At 45.2% G+C, this 17,500-nt stretch overlaps 2 protein-coding genes across 3 annotated transcripts in view; one reads left to right on the forward strand and one right to left on the reverse strand.

Moving 5' to 3' along the window:
- Positions 1-14,649, forward strand: part of Naa15-16 (N-alpha-acetyltransferase 15/16) — a 73,764-nt gene extending 59,115 nt beyond the window's left edge. For both annotated transcript variants that reach the window (XM_043005801.2, XM_086537999.1), the window contains exons 13-17: positions 8,264-8,406; positions 9,096-9,281; positions 9,594-9,816; positions 10,244-10,341; positions 10,597-14,649. In XM_043005801.2, coding sequence (XP_042861735.2) covers positions 8,264-8,406; positions 9,096-9,281; positions 9,594-9,816; positions 10,244-10,341; positions 10,597-10,830 — 884 coding nt within the window. In that variant the 3' untranslated portion in view covers positions 10,831-14,649. The remainder of the gene's footprint in view (positions 1-8,263; positions 8,407-9,095; positions 9,282-9,593; positions 9,817-10,243; positions 10,342-10,596) is intronic.
- A 2,441-nt stretch (positions 14,650-17,090) lies between these two features.
- Positions 17,091-17,500, reverse strand: part of LOC122246951 (uncharacterized) — a 15,426-nt gene continuing 15,016 nt past the window's right edge. Inside the window, exons 12-13 of the mRNA XM_086537509.1 lie at positions 17,425-17,500; positions 17,091-17,247 (exon numbers count right to left, since the gene is read on the reverse strand). The exon at positions 17,425-17,500 is cut by the window's right edge and continues 56 nt beyond it. Of these exons, the coding sequence (XP_086393635.1) occupies positions 17,149-17,247; positions 17,425-17,500 (175 nt within the window). The 3' untranslated portion in view covers positions 17,091-17,148. The remainder of the gene's footprint in view (positions 17,248-17,424) is intronic.

Raw genomic sequence — 17,500 nt, forward strand, 5'->3', positions numbered from 1 at the left:
CGAACCTCACAACCCTACATTGAATGGGTTACGTACGTCGAACCTCACAACCCCATGTGGAATGAGTTACGTACGTCGAACCTCAGAACCCCACATCGAATGGGTTACGTCGAACCTCACACCCCTACATCGAATGGGTTACGTCGAACCTCACAACCCCACATTGAATGGGTTACGTACGTCGAACCTCGCAACCCCACAGTTGACAGCCTGCAACGAGAGGAAAAGCCGTCCTGCCTCGGGTGCTGCCACTGGGTGCGAACAGTACACGCGTGCGCGCATTCCCTTGTTCTGGGCGTTGGAATGTGAGGGAAAATGTAATTTGTGAGAGAAAAAAGATTGGCAGTGTTGCCTTGGCGGTCGTTGGGGGGTAGGGGTGGGGTTGGTGGTGGTGGGGTGGGGTGGAGGGAGCAGGCCCGGACGCCGCACTGCATGCAGGCCGAGCGCTTTGCCGAAGTCTCCTCGCGTTTGGCCTGGGCCTCTTTCTATCTCATATCCATCTTCCCTCCCCTTTCCTCCTATTCTCTCTTCTCTCCTTTCTATTTCTCTTTATCTCTCCCTCCCTCCCTCTCCCTTCTTCTCCCTCCCCGCTCTCTTTCTCTTCCTTCTTCCCTCTCCTCATCCTTATCCTTATCCTCCTCCTCATCTCCCCCCCTCCCCTCGTTTTATCTGCCAAATCACTACGTTTCATTCTCCATATATTTTCACGCACTCGCTACTCGTGTCTTTTCCATCCCTCTTTCCTCTTACACATTCTATCTCCCCCTCTTGCTCTCTCTCTGTCTATCTATCTATCTATCTATCTATCTATCTATCTCTCTATCTCTCCTTCCTCTCCCCTCTTTCCCTCTCCTCCCTCACTCTCTCTCTCTGTCTCTCTGTCTCTATCCCACCCCCGCTCTCCCTCCCTCTCTTTAATCAAATTTTATTTTCGCTGCTATAGCGCGTTATTGCCATTCGCCTATCCTCCCCGTTCGCCTGTCCTCCATTCGCTTGTCCTCCGTTCGCCTGTCCTTGCTTCGGCTGCGCATCTTCCTCCAGGGTCGCCGTTTGACGTCTCTTCAGGGCGGAGAAAAAAAAGTGGCGAGTGCATATTTGCTGCTCCTGCCCGCCCTCACGCTACTGTTGTTGTTGTTGTTGTTTTGGTGGTGGTGGTGGTCTTAGTACAAAGGTGGTCGTGTGTGTTCTTTTGCTTGTGTTTGTTTTTTTGTTTGTGTATGTGTATAGTGTTTTTTTTATTGTTTCTATCATTTTGTTTTTGTTGTTATTGGTATTATTGTTGTTTCTAGTGTATTATTATTACTATTATTTTTACAATTACGCCTACTGTTATTGTTATTACTGTTACTGCTATTCTTACTTTTAATATTACTAATACTATTATTTTGCAATAGTCAGTCTCTCTCTCTCTCTCTCTCTCTCTCTCTCTCTCTCTCTCTCTCTCTCTCTCTCTCTCTCTCTCTCTCTCTCTCTCTCTCTCTCTCTCTCTCTCTCTCTCCTACGTCTCCTCCTCCACCCCACTCCACCCCCACCCCAACCCCTTCTATGTCTGTACTGTATGTAGGTTTCTCCCTTTTCATAGTATTTAAAGTCTTCTGTTTTGTCTGAACTGAAGATGTTTACTCTCGCTGTGACATTTACTTGAATCTGAAAACTCGTTTTGTTCGCGTTCCCTGAACTGCGATTTGGGAAGATTTCAACAGTTTGCAACAAGTGATCCAAAGTGGCGTGGAGTCTACGGATTCTCTCCGCCATGTTTGAATTGCACGGTCGTATCCATTGCTCCCGTGTCGATTTTGTTGTTTTTGTTGGTGGTGGTGGTGTTGTGTTATTGTTGTTGTTTTCAACTGTTGGCGCGGGGAACATGATCTTCCCCGCCGTTGTAGGAAAAAAAAGAAAGAAAGGACGAATGAAGGCAGTCCCATCCCGCGGTGTTTGAGGTCCGGTGTGGCATCGCTCGCGGAAAAGTGGGCGAGTCTGGCGTGGAGACTGGATGAGTGTTGTGGTGTAAATTGGATGAGTCTGGAGGGATGCTCCTTGTAGATAGAAAGAGAGAGAGAAAGAGAAGTGTGAACCTCGGTAGGAAGTTCTGATTGCGATGGTTGTGTGTGGTGTGGCGCGAGGAAGGGAAGCGTGAATCAGGAATAGATTCAGAGAGAGAGAGAGAGAGAGAGAGAGAGAGAGAGAGAGAGAGATAGGAGAGAGAGAGAGAGGGAGAGGGAGAGGGAGAAAAAAAAAAGTGAAGCAGACACGAAAGAAAGAAATGACAAAAGGAGGAGGAGGACGTGGAGAAAATTGATGATGATATAGAGAAGGAGGTGGAGGAAGAGGATTAGGAGGAGGCGAGGAGACAGTGATAAGGACAGGCCTGGAGAAGGATGTGCGCGAGAGGTCACGGTTCAGGGACGAGGAATCGGGTGCAGTCTGTGAGCTGCTTTACTTAGGGCTGACGTCATACGCACCTCCTTCAACCCTTCCCCTCCCCCCCCTTCCCTCCTTCCCTCACACCCCCTTCCTTCGCCCCTTCCCCCTTCCCCCTTTCCCTCCTTCCCTCACCCCCTTTACTCCGCCCCTTCCCCCCTTTCCCTCCTTCCCTCACACCCCCTTCCTCCGCCCCTTCCCCCTCCCCCTTTCCCTCCTACCCTCACCCTCCCCCCTTACTCCGCCCCTTCCCCCTTCCCCCCTTTCCCTCCTACCCTCACCCTCCCCCCTTACTCCGCCCCTTCCCCCCTCCCCCCTTTCCCTGCTACCCTCACCCTCCCCCCTTACTCCGCCCCTTCCCCCCTCCCCCCTTTCTCCCTCCTACCCTCACCCCCCTTCCTCCGCCCCTTCCCCCCTCCCCCCCTTCTCCCTCCTACCCTCAACCCCCTTCCTCCGCCCCTTCCCCCCTCCCCCCCTTCTCCCCCCTTCTCCCCCCTTCTCCCCCTCCCACCCGACTTGGCGAGAAGGTACGCTTGGGTGCGGCGTTCCCAGCCCCCGGTGCTGCGCGGCCACTGAATGGGTCCGGAATATCGATAAAAAAATGATAATAAGAAAAAATAAAATAAAAATAAAAATAACACCACCGCATTTGCGTGCGTGTATTTTCTCGCGGCGTGAAGTGGGGGGCGTATGTATTTGGGGGTGGGAGGTAGGGGTAGGGGTGGGGGTGGGGGTGGGGGGAGCAAGTTGCGGAGATGGCACGGAGGCGCTGAAGGAGCCACGTGCTCATCTTGTCACTTGCTGCTGCTGAGCCCCCTCTTTCTCTCCTCCTCTTCCTCCTCCTCTTCCTTCTCCTCTTCCTCCTCCTCATCCTCCTCCTCTTCCTTCTCATTCTTCATCTCCTCCTCTTCATCATCATTATCGTTCTCCTCCCCCTCCCCCTCCCTCTTCTTTTTCTTCTCTTCCCCTTCTCCTTTCCCTCCATCTCCTCCCCTTTCACCTCCTCCACCTTCTTTTCCTATTCTTCCTTCTTCTTCTTCTTCTTCTTCTTCTTCTTCTTCTTCTTCTTCTTCTTCTTCTCTTCCTTCTCTTCTTTCTGTTTCTCCTTCCTTCTCTCTCTCCTTCTTCTTCTTCTCTTCCTTCTCTCTCCCTCTTCTCCTCCCTTCCTCTCTCCTCCCCCTTCACCTCCTCTTCCTTCTTTTCCTATTCTTCCTCCTCCTTATTCTTCTCCCCCCTCTTCTTCCCCTCTTCCCTCCCCTTCCCCCTCCTCCCCCGCTTTAGTCCCCGTGGCACGAGAAGGCGTCGCTCGGATCGGGCAGCTGGAGGAGGGCGGGTGGGGCAAAAAGAAAAAAATCCGCGGAAGGTTCTTGACTCTGACGGCGCTCTTGTCATTACCGCCGACGGACTGTCAGCCACCCCTGCCAGCACCTTGGACCTCGCTCTACCTGATCACTATTACTATGTTCCATTGCTGCTACTATTACTACTACTACTACTATTACTACTATTGCTACTATTACTACTACTACTATTACTAATTACTATTACTACTACTATTTCTATTACTATTACTACTACTACTATTACTAATTACTATTACTACTACTATTCTATTACTATTACTATTACTTTTACTATTTCTATTACTACTACTATTTTTATTACTACTACTATTACTAATTACTATTACTACTACTATTTCTATTACTATTACTACTACTATTTCTATTACTATTACTACTACTATTTCTATTACTACTATTACTAATACTATTACTACTGCTACTATTACTATTACTATTACTACTACTATTACTTTTACTACTATTGCTACTATTACTATTACTACTATTGCTACTACTACTACTACTACTATTACCATTACTACCACTACTACTACTATTATTATTATTATTACTACTACTACTACTACTATTACTACTGCTATTGCTACTGCTACTATTACTATTACTACTGCTACTATTAATACTACTACTATTACTACTACTACTACTCTTACTACTACCACCACCACCACTACCACTATCACTAGTGCCAGTGCGCGTATATGCCTGTATGTGTGTATGGGAAGAGGAGGTGCGGTGATGTATGGGTGTCGGTATTTGGTCCAACGATCCCGGATCTGGGTCTGCCTCTGGCCTGCCTCTGGCCTGCCGGCGATCCCGCCCTGCCAGCGCGAGAAGACCCCGGCGGGTGAGTCTCGGCAGAGCCTCGGCCTCTTCCAGGACCCACTGCCTCTTGCAATTTTTTTTGTTTCCTTTTCTTCTTCTTTTTCTTTCTCTTTCACTTTCATTTTCTCTTCCATTTTCTCTTTTCTCTTCCTCCTCTTCCCCCTCCCTCCCTCCGTCTTTTCTTCTCGGCCACCCTTTTTCTTCTAATTTTCTTTCTCCTATTTTTCCTCCATCTTCTACCCCGTCTTCCCTCCTCCTCCCTCCTCCTCCTCCTCCTCCTCCTTTTCCCCTCCTCATCCTCATCCTCATCCTCATCCTCATCCTCCTCCTCCTTTTCCCCTCCTCTTCCTCCTCCTTTTCCCCTCCTCCTCCTACTCCTCTTCCTCCTCCTTTTCTCCTCCTACTCCTCTTCCTCCTCCCTCCTCTTCCTCCTCCCTCCTTTTCCCCTCCTTCCAATCCTCCTCCTCTCCGGCTGCCATGCCAACACCCCCACGACAGATGCTGCCATTGCTATGATAACGACCATGTATTTTTTATTTCTCCATCAATGCAATTTCCGTTTGACTTCTTTCTTCTTCTTCTTCTTTTTATTATTAAGGTGTAATTTCTTTGTATTTCTTTCTCCTTTTTTCCCCTCGTCTGCATGTATCCTTTTTCCTCGCTTCCTTCCCCTCGCTCCCCCTCCCCCTCCTCCTCTTTACTACTTGCCCTCCCTCCTCCCTTCTTCCCTCCCCTCCCTTTCCCTCCTCCCTACTCCCCTCCTCTTCTTCCCTCCTCCCTACTCCCCTCCTCTCCCCCCCTCCTCTCCCCCCCTCCCCGTCTCCCCTCTTCTTCACTTCCTACCCTTCCTCCTCCCTTATTCCCTCTTCCCCTCCTTCCCTCCCTCCTTCCCTCCCTCCCTTCTGTACAAAGAGCAGGTTCAAGGGCCGGGCATTGAAACCGAACGTGCCATGAATGCGCGGGCGGGCGAAGATGGTGCCGCGACCTCCCTCCTTCCCTCCTCTCCTCCTTCCCTCCTTCCCTCCTTCCCTCCTGAGCCACTCACTCGCCTCCCTTTCCGTCATCGGGTGGCCGACGCGGGCGTGCTTCGGGTGGCTTCGCTTCTCACCCCCCCCCCCACCCTCCTTTCTTTGCCAACTCTGCCGTGTTCATTTTGTGATGGGAGGGAGGGTGTGGGTGATGGGGGTTTTATCGGCGTGTGATTGTCGTCGCCGCGGGGCGGAGCGGGGCAGGGCGCTTGCAGTTGTATCCCTGTTGTTGTTATTCATTCCCGTAATTGTCCGTATTTTCGTTTTCTTGTGTTCGCTGATGCCACGGGAGTAGTATTGGCAATAGTCTCTATACCTAATTTAACGTTATCCTGGTTACTGTTATCAACTTGATCGAATGTGACAAAGGTTGAAAAAGGCATAAGTAAGGATGAAAGGTTCTGGAAGTCATAAGGAGTCACTCTTCCTCTCCTCCTCCTCCTCCTCCAATCGCAACCTTTCAGAAGCAATGGTATAGCTGTTGCATGAGTCATCGACATAAGTGATATTTTTATTGTCTCCATGATTGGTGTTATTATTTCTATTGAGCTTTTAAAGGGTCTTGATATAATCGGTGGCCGTTTTTAATGGTGTGGAATAGCCGTAGTTGTAGCACTCGAGGACATAGTTGTGGTAGCAGTGATGTGGTAGGAATGATGTGGTAGCAGTGACTAAGGCTAGCGATCGGGCCCCGTCACAGGGGAGAGCCAAAGGACACGCGCGGCCCGGCCCGGCCTGGTTAAGGCGTCCAGCGGGGTGTGAAGGCGTCCCGTCCCGATTTATTAGACTTGGGGGTTTCTGCTACGGTTCTCTCTCTCTCTTTCTTTCTTTCGTTCATTCGTTCATTCATTCATTCTTTTCTTTGATCTTTCTCTTATCCTCACTCTGTGTGTGTGTGTGTGTGTGTGTGTGTGTGTGTGTGTGTGTGTGTGTGTGTGTGTATGTGTGTGTGTGTGTGTATATATATATATATTTATATATATATATATATATATATATATATATATATATATATATATATATATATACTCTTTCTCTCACTTTTGTGTCATGAATGTGGGTCACGTGCATTTATACCTTTGCATGTATATATGTGTGTGAAACAGAGAGAGAGAGAGAGAAACGCAGTGATGGTCACAGTTTCCGCGGCACTTCCGGCAGTCCCCTTCCTCTCTCCGTCTCTCTCTCTCTTTCTCTTTCTCTCTCTCTCTCTCTCTCTCTCTCTCTCTCTCTCTCTCTCTCTCTCTCTCTCTCTCTCTCTCTCTCTCTCTCTCTCTCTCTCTCTCTCTCGCTCTCGCTCTCGCTCTCGCTCTCTCGCTCAGTGCCGCCCGCCCTCGTTGGCCCGTGCGATCAGCATGGTGCGGTCGTAGTAGGTTCCACAATGAGTCGAAACTTTTTTAGGGCGGCGATGTGTCTCGTGGGCGTGTCTGTATGAATGCTTGATTGCCTGGCGGAGAATATGCTCTGCATCGGAAAAAATTTATTAGGATTTATTGTTCTGATCAGATTTGCTTTCATAACCTATCTTTCTCTTTTGATTTAGTGCGTTTCACTTATTCTTCCCTCCATTCGTCGTTAGCGTGTCTGTAGTGAGGAAGCAAATGCAACAACTGCAACGAGAAATAATTGGTCTTTGTTCTGGTCCCGGGACCGTTCGGCGGCGCAGGCGATGAGTGCTGGCCTTTTCCTGGCTGTTACAGGACACGCAAGCGGTTTTTCAATGGGCCTTGGCGACGTCGTTGTTGTTTTTTTCCTTCTTATCCTCCTCCTTACTTTTTTTCTTCTTCTTCCTCTTCTTCTTCTTCTTTTCTCTTCTTCTTTTCTTATTATTATTGTTGTTATTATTATTATTATTATTATTATTATTATTATTATTATTAGCTATTTTTGGCGTGGTAGACTTATGTTTTCAGTGTTTCTTCGTCTCATCTTCCTCTTGCTGTGAAGTTTTACTCTTTGTCCTTAATCGTTCTCGTTGCCATTTGTAAGAGGAAATCTCAGCCTTTTTCGCCCTTTGACTCTTGGGATTTCATAATCTGTCACTGTGTCAGTCGGCATTTCCCTTGGCGTTTCTCAGCCCCCCCCCCCCTCTCTCTCTCTCTCTCTCTCTCTCTCTCTCTCTCTCTCTCTCTCTCTCTCTCTCTCTCTCTCTCTCTCTCTCTCTCTCTCTCTCTCTCTCTCTCTCTCTCTCTCTCTCTAAGAGTGAATGACCCACCCTTACTCGCTGGCCTTTTTTGGTTATCTTCACCTCCTCCCCTACCTCTCCCTCTTCTCCTCATTTTTATTCTTATTCTCTCTCTCCCCCTCCATCCCTTTTTCCTTTCCTTCCTTCCTTCTTTCTTTCCTTCCTTTTTCCCTCCCCCTCCCTTCGTTCCTTTCTTCCTCCCGACGCTATTTGATCAGCCGATTTCGAAAACATCGCGTATTGCATGAGGCTTTCCCGCTCGCCGATTCACGGCCCTCCGAAGGCCCAACGCTGACGGTTTGTGTCCCTCCCTCTCCCTCTCGCTCCCTCCTTACCTCCTCCCTCCTTAACTCCCCCCCTCCTCCCCTCCTCCCTCCTCCCCCCCCTCCCCCCGACTTTGTTATGATTAAACTCCATTTTCCTTTCTTCCTTTGCAGTGAATATGGACCCGGCAGAACTCAAGAAGCTCAGATCCAAGCAGCGCAAAGCGGCCAAGAAAGCGGAACAGAGCAAGGCGGAGGAGAAGCGGAGAGAGGAGAAGAAAGCAGAATACCAAAAATACAAATCTGGTGGAAATGTGGTGAGTGTTTTCAGCCTCTGCCCCGATAGACAGGCACACACTGTCCCAGGTAGATGGATCTTCAGATAGACAGTCTATCATGCAAGACCATTTAGAGTGTCTTGCGTGATGGCCGGCGGAAGCCACATGCACGGTGACAGATTAGTGCAGCACCTTTGGGACTAAAGCCACATGCGGTTAAGATTAACAGTTTTCATAAATTTGGCACTGCGACTGGCTTGCATTTTCCAAAAGGGCACACATACACTCACTCACTCACTCATTCATACTTTCTTTTTGTCTCACTCCCTTTTCTCCCCACTATTCCTTTTACTCATATTCACGCTCCTTCCCTTACTCATACTCACATACATAGGGGGCCTACATGAACACATGTATGTGCAGTATACACGTAATTGTATTTAATCATAGACAGTTTAATGTTTCTTTGTTTTTCTTTCTTTTATGTAAACAAAAGTCAAGTTGAAAAAATCTGTAATTTTGTTGCATATCAAATAAAAGATTAGCTATCATTCATGTGAAACCTTCAGATTCGGAAGTTCATTTTACCAGAGAATAACGAGTATAACATGAAACAAGCATTTTGGAATGTTTCTTTGCAGCCATTGAGTTCCGTGCAGTTTCTCCAATGGTCCTAGCACATTATCATGCTTTTCCAGCTAATCCCCACTCTCCCCTTTCCCCTACAGGATGAGCAAGAGAACAAAAACGTACAAGATTTAATACCGACCAAGTTAGAACAGACGGAGGACCCTCTCGGAGAAGCCATCCACTTCCTGAAGCCCCTTCAGTCGCTAGCGGCAAATAGAATCCAGACTCACTTAATGGCCTTCGAAATATATCTCCGTAAAGACAAACCTCTACTTATGCTGCAAGTGAGTGACGTTGCTAATTGGTGTCCTCTTGTAGGCTGTGCAGGCCTAATCTTGGTCTGTGCGGGACTTGCCTTCCTCTTGCTTTTTTCTATAGCCTTTCTTACTCTGAAATATTTCTTGTCTGGCTTTTATGCCATCTTTTCACTATTTGTTTTAAATCATTGAGTTACGTCTTCATACCCTAAAGTTTTAAAACCTTTTTAATTCCTGTTCTCGCAGTCCCAGTGCAAGGAAAGACCTGCACCAAGTGTGAGATATCTAATGTTCAGAAAAGGTACTATTAAGTCTTCTGACCTTCCCCAATCTCCGCAGGCTTTGAAGCGGGCACTAAAACTGGACGAAAACCACCCTGAGCTCCACACCTGCTTAGTACGATTCTTGCGCTATAGACAAGACAAATTGGCCAGTCTCACAGGACCCATTGTAGACGTCATCAACAAAGAAGTGAACCGACTCCAGCCCACAGCAGACCCAACCAAGCTCAATGAAGACTTTTTAAACAAAAATCAAGACTCTCTCCCACATAGGCTACAAGGTAAGAAACCTTTGTCTTTTTTGGTTTAAAGTACGGCTCAAATGTGGATGGGTAAGGGAGGGGCATCAGTCAGATTATTTATCTTGAGCCTTTTTAATTTTTTTTATTAATTTCTCTTTTTTTTTTTTTTTTTTTTTTTTGGGGGGGGGGGGGGGGTTTAAATTGAAATAAAGAATGAGTCAGAATTTACATTAGCTAAATACATTTAAATGAGAAGAGTAAATTTAGTAAAGATAACTAAAACCTCAGTCATGTTCATTTTTACTTCTTTCTATTTCTTCCCTTTATTGGAAAATATCTTTGTCCCGTGATATCTGACAAAACCGTATTTTTCATGTAGAAATCTGCCATTAAGAGTCTTTTTCACCCGTATCCTAGAGTCTTACTGAAGGAGCCTTCTGTACATCTTGCATTTCTCCTGTTTCAGCTGCACGTTCCATGGTGCTCTTGGATAGTATACAACGTGATCGAGCCTTCTCTATTGCCACTAATCTCGACTCGAATCTAAAAGACAGATGTCATCAGGTATGGTACCTCTGAGGAAAATCTATTGTTCAGAAAGTGTGAATGCTTCAACTCTATGCTAGAACAGCATCTAGTTATATATGCTTTGAGCTTGTAAAATCGCATTGAGAAATATCATCGTTAAAGGTTTTGATATCAAGAGCAGAAGCTGCAATATTTTAGTGTGTATTGTATTGCCAACTTCATATTATTTTTGAATTCAGATTGCATGCCGTGTTACGTAGACATGGTTTCCAACATTTTTCCTTTTGACAGAATCTGCAACGGGTTTTAGAGTGGCTGGAATCTGAAGAGTATGGTGCCAGCCCCGAGGAGGTGAGCCACTACAAGGCACAGTGCCATGCCATCTACCCCAGGGCCCAAGCCTTCAAGCCGCCACAGATTGCTTCCACTTCTGTGAATGACTCCACAAGCAACTCAACCACTATAACCACACCCTCCACGACGACCACAGCCAACCATAATCATGTGGATTTTCCCAGCAGCTGAGACTGACTGCTAATACCAGCCACCAAGGCCGTGCAAGGTGCCGAGGCCTTGAAAGTGACGTAAATGCCAGGTGAAAGTGAGATGCAAATTAGAGTTGGTTAATCCCAGGAATATCAAAATTCAAACCGGAAATGTATGCTGTCAAGCCTCAATAACTCGCGCCTCAAGAAGCAGCAGAACAAGTGATAAGAGAAATAAAGACTGTTGGTCTTGGCAGTTACACAGACTTCAAGTAGAGAACACGCTGGTTTTGCCCAAGGTCGAATTATGAGTGTTGACTCATACATTGTTCTCCAACTTCCACTGATTACTTGAATCTTCCTCCTCATTAATACTTTATAATTTTGAACCTGCTTTGTTGTTAAACAAACACTAGGTTGAATGTTTTAATATATATATATATTCACAAACACTAGGTATTTGCAAATTATGAATCAATTAAGCCTTCAGAGTTCCTGTTTTTAAGTAAGTCTTGACATGCCTGTGAGAGATGGGTTATTTATTAATGTATCGGTACTCTTTGTTTTCCATACTTCATCATCCGTTGCAAGTGGCACTGAATCAATCAGATGCAGCCAAGTGGCCCTTTTGTGTGTTTGTGTGTGTGTGTGTGTGTGTGTGATTAGGCAGAGGAATGGGAGACAGGCAGACATACTGATTAGTTGACTGACTGACGGACTGACTGACTGTCTTACACATGTCCAGAGAGATCATGACCATCCTGAAACTGTTGAGGCTGCACCTTGGCAGTTGTTCCATTTTGGTGTTTCCAGAGAATAGTGAATCCATAGCACCTTAGCAAGCAAGCAAGCAGACACAATTGGAACAAAGTGCTCCTAAGGGAGTTCAGTATCCAGACTCCATTGTTGTTACAAAACTATCGGTAAATGCAATCCCTGCAAGTTTGGCGTGTGCCTCAGAATCCTCGATATTTTGTAAATTTATAATTACCTTACAGAGTGTGTGTAGGAGGAAGTTAATAGCCAAGCACTTTTAATTTGATGCACTCAGATAGAAGATTTTTTTTCTACAGTGTTTGTATATGGGTACATTCCACATTCATAGTTAAATGTTCATGACTCATTTTCTCTAAGCAACTTGATTATGTGCCTTTGTATTCCTCGTGTTATGTTGGTGCCCAAGAAGTGCCCACCTGTTGAATTAAGGCTCCTACACAAAATTACTGTTGTTGCATTTTGGAGTGATGCAAGTCAAACACCATTATTGATGTCGGTACAGTCGAGTGTAATTATAAAGACAGTGTCTGGATTCTGACTTGGCATTAAGAAACCTAAAGCCTTAAAAAAAAAAAAAAGAGGAAAAAAAAATCCCTCGAGTAGGAAGAAAAGTCTTGTGAAAGTGGAGTCGGTCATAGTGCCACTCCGTGCTCAAGTGTTTTTGACCAGAAAGAAATTGGCAGTGGGTTTTGGAAGCAAGGAGTTCAGTGTGAAGTGTGCCATGGGTACGCAGTGTGAGTCCAGGGTATTTGGCTGCAGTATTTTGGATTTACGCTTACTGTAATGAGATAGCCACATACATACCCAGTTTCGTTCACACGCAATATGTATTACAGGCATTTTAATGGGTAAAAAGATGCATTCATTTTGTACATATATATAAAAAGCTGGCCTGAACATGCTGTCAAGATAGGCAATACATTTCCGGCAATAGGAGAGAAGAATGACTGTCGCGTCGCTGTAGTTACGTCTTATAGTCACCGAGCGACCGTCCAGGGGCCAGAGGGTCGGGAGGGAAGGGAGCAACATCCTGTGTTCACGCCGGAAGGAGGAACCGCAACAAGTGGTTCACTTACGTGGATGCCCCGCCGCTTTATGCCCGGTGGTTCATCCGAGCTTGATTCCGCAAACGGCTTTTGATCAATTTCTAGAAAGGGTTACATATATATCAAGTCACATATGCAAGTGTTTCAGTCGAAGACACAGCCTGCCCCCACCCACAAGCCCGTACTCCTCCCACCCCCTCCCCCTCTCCCCTCTCCCCTCCCTCTCATGAATGCGAAATGCAAGGCACAGACACCACCGCCGCGCCCTCATGGAGCACCGTCGACCACCACTGTGTGTGTGCGTCTTCGGGGTCGGAGTCTTAGCCCAGGGTGGTGATCGTGCGTCTCACTCATCAGGTAATGCATTTATGGAGTAGTGAAATGTATTCGGTTTAACCACTAACTTTTTTTTTCTTTGTTTTCTTTTTTTCTTTTTTTTCTTATGTATACGGAGATGCTTCTTTCGTTTTTATGTGTATTCCAGTTGATTAGGTGATTAGAAGATGATGGAAGTTGACTTGTTTGCGCCGTTCGAACAATATGCCAAAGTTTTTTTGTTTTTTTTTTATCATTTTTTTGTCATTATTATTATTTCGTTTAGTATGATAATCCATAAATTAGTAAGTAATATACAAGTATGTATGTGCGAGAATTTCATTTCATGGAAGCCTATATTCAACGGGGTTGGGGGAGGGGGAGGGAGAGGAGGAATAAGGGGGAGATAAGCCAGCTCTTCACTGATTTTTTTCTAGTTCATTTTAACCTTTTCTTTTTTTTCAAGTGAAAAGGGGCTTCAGCGAACTCTCCCCCACCGGGCCGAGTCAAGGGGGTTGGTGACTCACTCGCAGACCCACTTTCTGCCAGGCATATTACCATCTTGTTGTATTCCGGCTACAAAAAAAAAATGTAAAAAAAAAAAAAAATACAATTAAGAAAAAAAAAAAACTTTGAAGGTTTGGTTGTTGCATAGTTCTGGTACAGCTAGTCACAAAGGGAAGATGATTGTGTTATTATTATGATTATTATTATTATTATTATTATTTTATATGTATATCTCATTTGCAAGAGCTTTTTTTGCGCTTCAGTTGGACATAATTGTATCCAATTCGTTTAATCAACAGCGACATCAGGATATCGTCATCTTTATTTTTCTTTTCTTCTTTTTCTTCATTGTTGTTGTTGTTGTTGTTGTGGAAAATTATGTACTTATACACCACGTCGCACTATGCCACTTACGCTGTGCTCCCTGTTCCATTTCTGCATCTTCCCCCCCAAATGAACGATCTTTTTTTTTTTTAGTTGATATCTTTTTTTTTTTTTTTATTAATCTTCGTCATTCATTGCATTGGATGGACCATCTCTTTGTCTCAGTCGCAGTTGGGAACCCGAACAGACTTTCTGGAACGTTATTGTTTCCAAGGCTTGTTGGTTTGTACAGATGGGCTCGAGGTAAGATGGAAAAAGGAACGTGAAAGGAAATTTGATAAAAAACAAAACAAACAAAAAAGCAATGATGGCTTGTCAAGGAATGGAGAGATAGATAGAGAGAGAGAGAGAAAGAAAGTGAGAGAAAGAGAAATGATGAAATTCTATATGATGGAAAAAGTGCTCATTGTAATTTTTTTTTTCCGTTATTAATATTGTTGTTATTTTTTATTTTGTGTTGTAATAGTTCGGATAATTGTTTTCCATTACTTTATTTATTTATTTTTTGTCTATGGGTAAGACTTTTTTCATCCTTTAAAAAAAAGAAGAGAAAAAAGAAAAATTGACAATGTTCTCAATTAGGTTGTTTCAGAAATTTTTTAAAAAACCGGGATGGATTATTAAATGAATTATTGTATATTCTCTACGAGATGTAATATTAAAAAGCCTCAGGTGATACGCTATTGAGACGAAGGCACTGTATGTACATGGACTGTTAGGTGTTGAGTTGCCTGCCTGGGTACCACCCTATTTTGATACATTTTTCAGTGTCATTATATATAGGCAGAAGACCCTGAAAATAGGGACTTGAAATAAATCTAAAACCTGTATCTCGGTTGGTTTTCTTCACCCCTTTTATAATACCCTTTAGAGCCTAGTTGTCAAGGGCTTGGATCTTCTTGTTGCAATGTGGCAACGATCAGGGGATGGTATGGAAGATCTAAAATTGTTGTTAAGATCTTGGATGTTGGAAATTCTCTATGGAAGTTTTGTTATGGAAACTAAAAACAATGTCAATGTTTTACTTCATATTTAAAGTGAAATTTGATTATTATTTGGAAATACTTTTTTTGGCTCTGTTTTGACTGACATTTGGAAGGCAGAAATGGGCGAACAATATGGAGAGGAAAACACTAAGAACATGAAATAATCATGTCTATGGAAATAAACCATGATAACAGTTTATTAATTTGATTGTAACAGCAGAACTGTTACAAACTCCTTCTCCTTCTCCTCCTTCTCCTTCTTCTCCTTCTTCTTCTTCTCCTTCTCCTCCTTCTCCTTCTCCTTCTCCTCCTCCTCCTTCTCCCTCTCCTTCTCCTCCTCCTCCTTCTTTTTCTTCTCCTTCTCTTCCTCCTTCTTCTCCTTCTCCTTCTTCTCCTCATTCTCCTCCTCCTCCTCCTCCTTCTTCTATTTTTTCTCCTCCTCCTCATTCTTACTTTCATTCTCATTCTCATTCTCCTCCTCCTCCTCCTTCATCTCCTTCTTTTTCTTCTCCTCCTCCTCCTTCTCCTCCTCCTCCTTCTCCTCCCCCTCCTCCTCCTCCTCCTCCTCCTTTTCCTTCTCCTCCTCCTTTTCCTCCTCCTCCTCCTTTTCCTCCTCCTCCTCCTTCTCCTCCCCCTCCTCCTCCTCCTCCTTTTCCTTCTCCTCCTCTTCCGCCTCCTCCTCCTGCTTCTATTTTTTTCCTTCTTCTTCTCCTTCTCCTTCTTCTCCTTTTCCTTCTCCTCCTCCTACTCCTTCTCCTTCTTCTCCTTCTCCTCCTTCTTCTTTTTCTTCTCCTCCTCCTTCTCATTCTCATTCTCATTCTCCTCCTCCTCCTCCTCCTCCTCCTTCTTTTTCTTCTCCTCCTCCTCCTTCTCCTCCTCCTCCTCCTTCTCTTCCTTCTTCTTTTTCTTCTCCTTCTTCTCCATCTCCTCCTCTTCCTCCTCCTCCTTCTCCTCTTTCTCATCCTCCTCCTCCTCTTCCGCCACCTCCTCCTCCTCCTCCTCTTTCTCATCCTCCTCCTCCTCTTCTGCCTCCTCCTCCTCCTCCTTCTCTTCCTTCTCCTCCTCTTCCTCCTCCTCCTCCTCCTCCTCCTCCTCTTTCTCATCCTCATCCTCCTCTTCCGCCTTCTCCTTCTCCTTCCCCTCCTCTGTCTCCTCCTCCTCCTCCTCCTCCTCCTCCTTTTCCTACTCCTCTTCCTCCTCATTCTCATTCTCCTCCTCCTCCTCCTTTTCCTCCTCCTCCTCATCATCATCCTCCAACTCTTCCGTTCCTCCTTCTCCTCCCCTTCTGCCTCCTCCTTCTCCTTCTTCCCCTTCTCCTCGTCCTCCTCTTCCGTCTCCTTCTTCTCCTCCTTCTCCTTCTCCTTTTCCTACTCCTCCTCCTTCTTCTCCTCCTCCTCCTTTTCCTTCTTCCCCTTCTCCTCGTCCTCCTCTTCCGTCTCCTCCTCCTCCTTCTCCTTTTCCTACTCCTCCTTCTCCTCCTCATCATCATCATCATCATTCTCCTTCTCCTCCTCCTCCTCTTCCGTCTCCTCCTCCTTCTCCTCCTCCTCCTTCTCCTTTTACTACTCCTCCTTCTCCTCCTCATCATCATCATCATCATTCTCCTTCTCCTCCTCCTCCTCCTCTTCCGTCTCCTCCTCCTTCTCCTCCTCCTCCTTCTCCTTTTACTACTCCTCCTTCTCCTCCTCCTCCTCTTCCGTCTCCTCCTCCTCCTTCTCCTCCTCCTCCTCCTCATCATCATCATCATCATCATCATCATCATCATTCTCCTCCTCCTCCTCCTCCTTCTTCTTCTGTGGTAAAGTTAATCATCGGCAGCGAATCCTTCCGAAGTGAGTGAAATGGACCGACTTTTGCTTCTGACGTTTATTTTTTCTTCTTTTTTTTTCCTTTTATCTTTTTCTTTTTCGTATATACTTGTCACTGATTCATTTCACCGTTAGGAAGGAGAGAGAGGTGAGTCTGTAGTGTGATTCCGTTATTCTACTGAATGAGAGGGAAGGCAGTGAAAAAAAATGAATAAAAATGCGTACGTCACTATTTTTATTAATTAAAAAGTGATTAATACATTAGGAATTTTGATGCATTTTATGTTTTGTTTTTGGTTTGAATCATTGGAATTCGTCGGATATAATCCACTCAAGCTAATACCTTTAAATATTCCTTTCAATCGCCATCTACAAAAACAAAGAAATAATTCGTTCACTTTCTAATATTTAAAGAAACTACATAATATATCGCACTCACCCCCCCCCCCAAAAAAAAAAATGCGGCGACTCCCCCTCAAAAGAAAAAAAGAAAAAAAAAAATCTCGCCGTGTCTGTCATTCTTCTGACAAGTCGATCACGGGGCGTGACAGAAAGTTCTTGGAGACCTGCAGAAACTCGAGGACTTCTTCACGAATTGCTTGTCTCTGGAGACTAAGTGTTGATGAGCGACGAACTGCAATGGGAAATGAACGGAGTTATCATTGCAGAGGAATTCTGTATGTTGCAGCTATTATATTCGAGTGTGTTAATACATATATGTATACATATACCTATATGCATGTGCGTGTACGAGTATGTAAGGACATTGTGTGTGACTCCCCCCCCCCAACCGCAATAGTTGCAAAAGCACCTGTGCAACGGACGGGCAGTTGATCTCGCTGTCTTTGATGTAGTGATCATCGTCGTCCAGTCGCGGCGGAGGCTGA

Source organism: Penaeus japonicus, unplaced genomic scaffold (genome assembly GCF_977035675.1).
Source record: "Penaeus japonicus unplaced genomic scaffold, GWHDUDI00000001_assembly GWHDUDI00000006, whole genome shotgun sequence".
In the NCBI taxonomy this organism is placed as follows: Eukaryota; Metazoa; Arthropoda; class Malacostraca; order Decapoda; family Penaeidae; genus Penaeus; species Penaeus japonicus.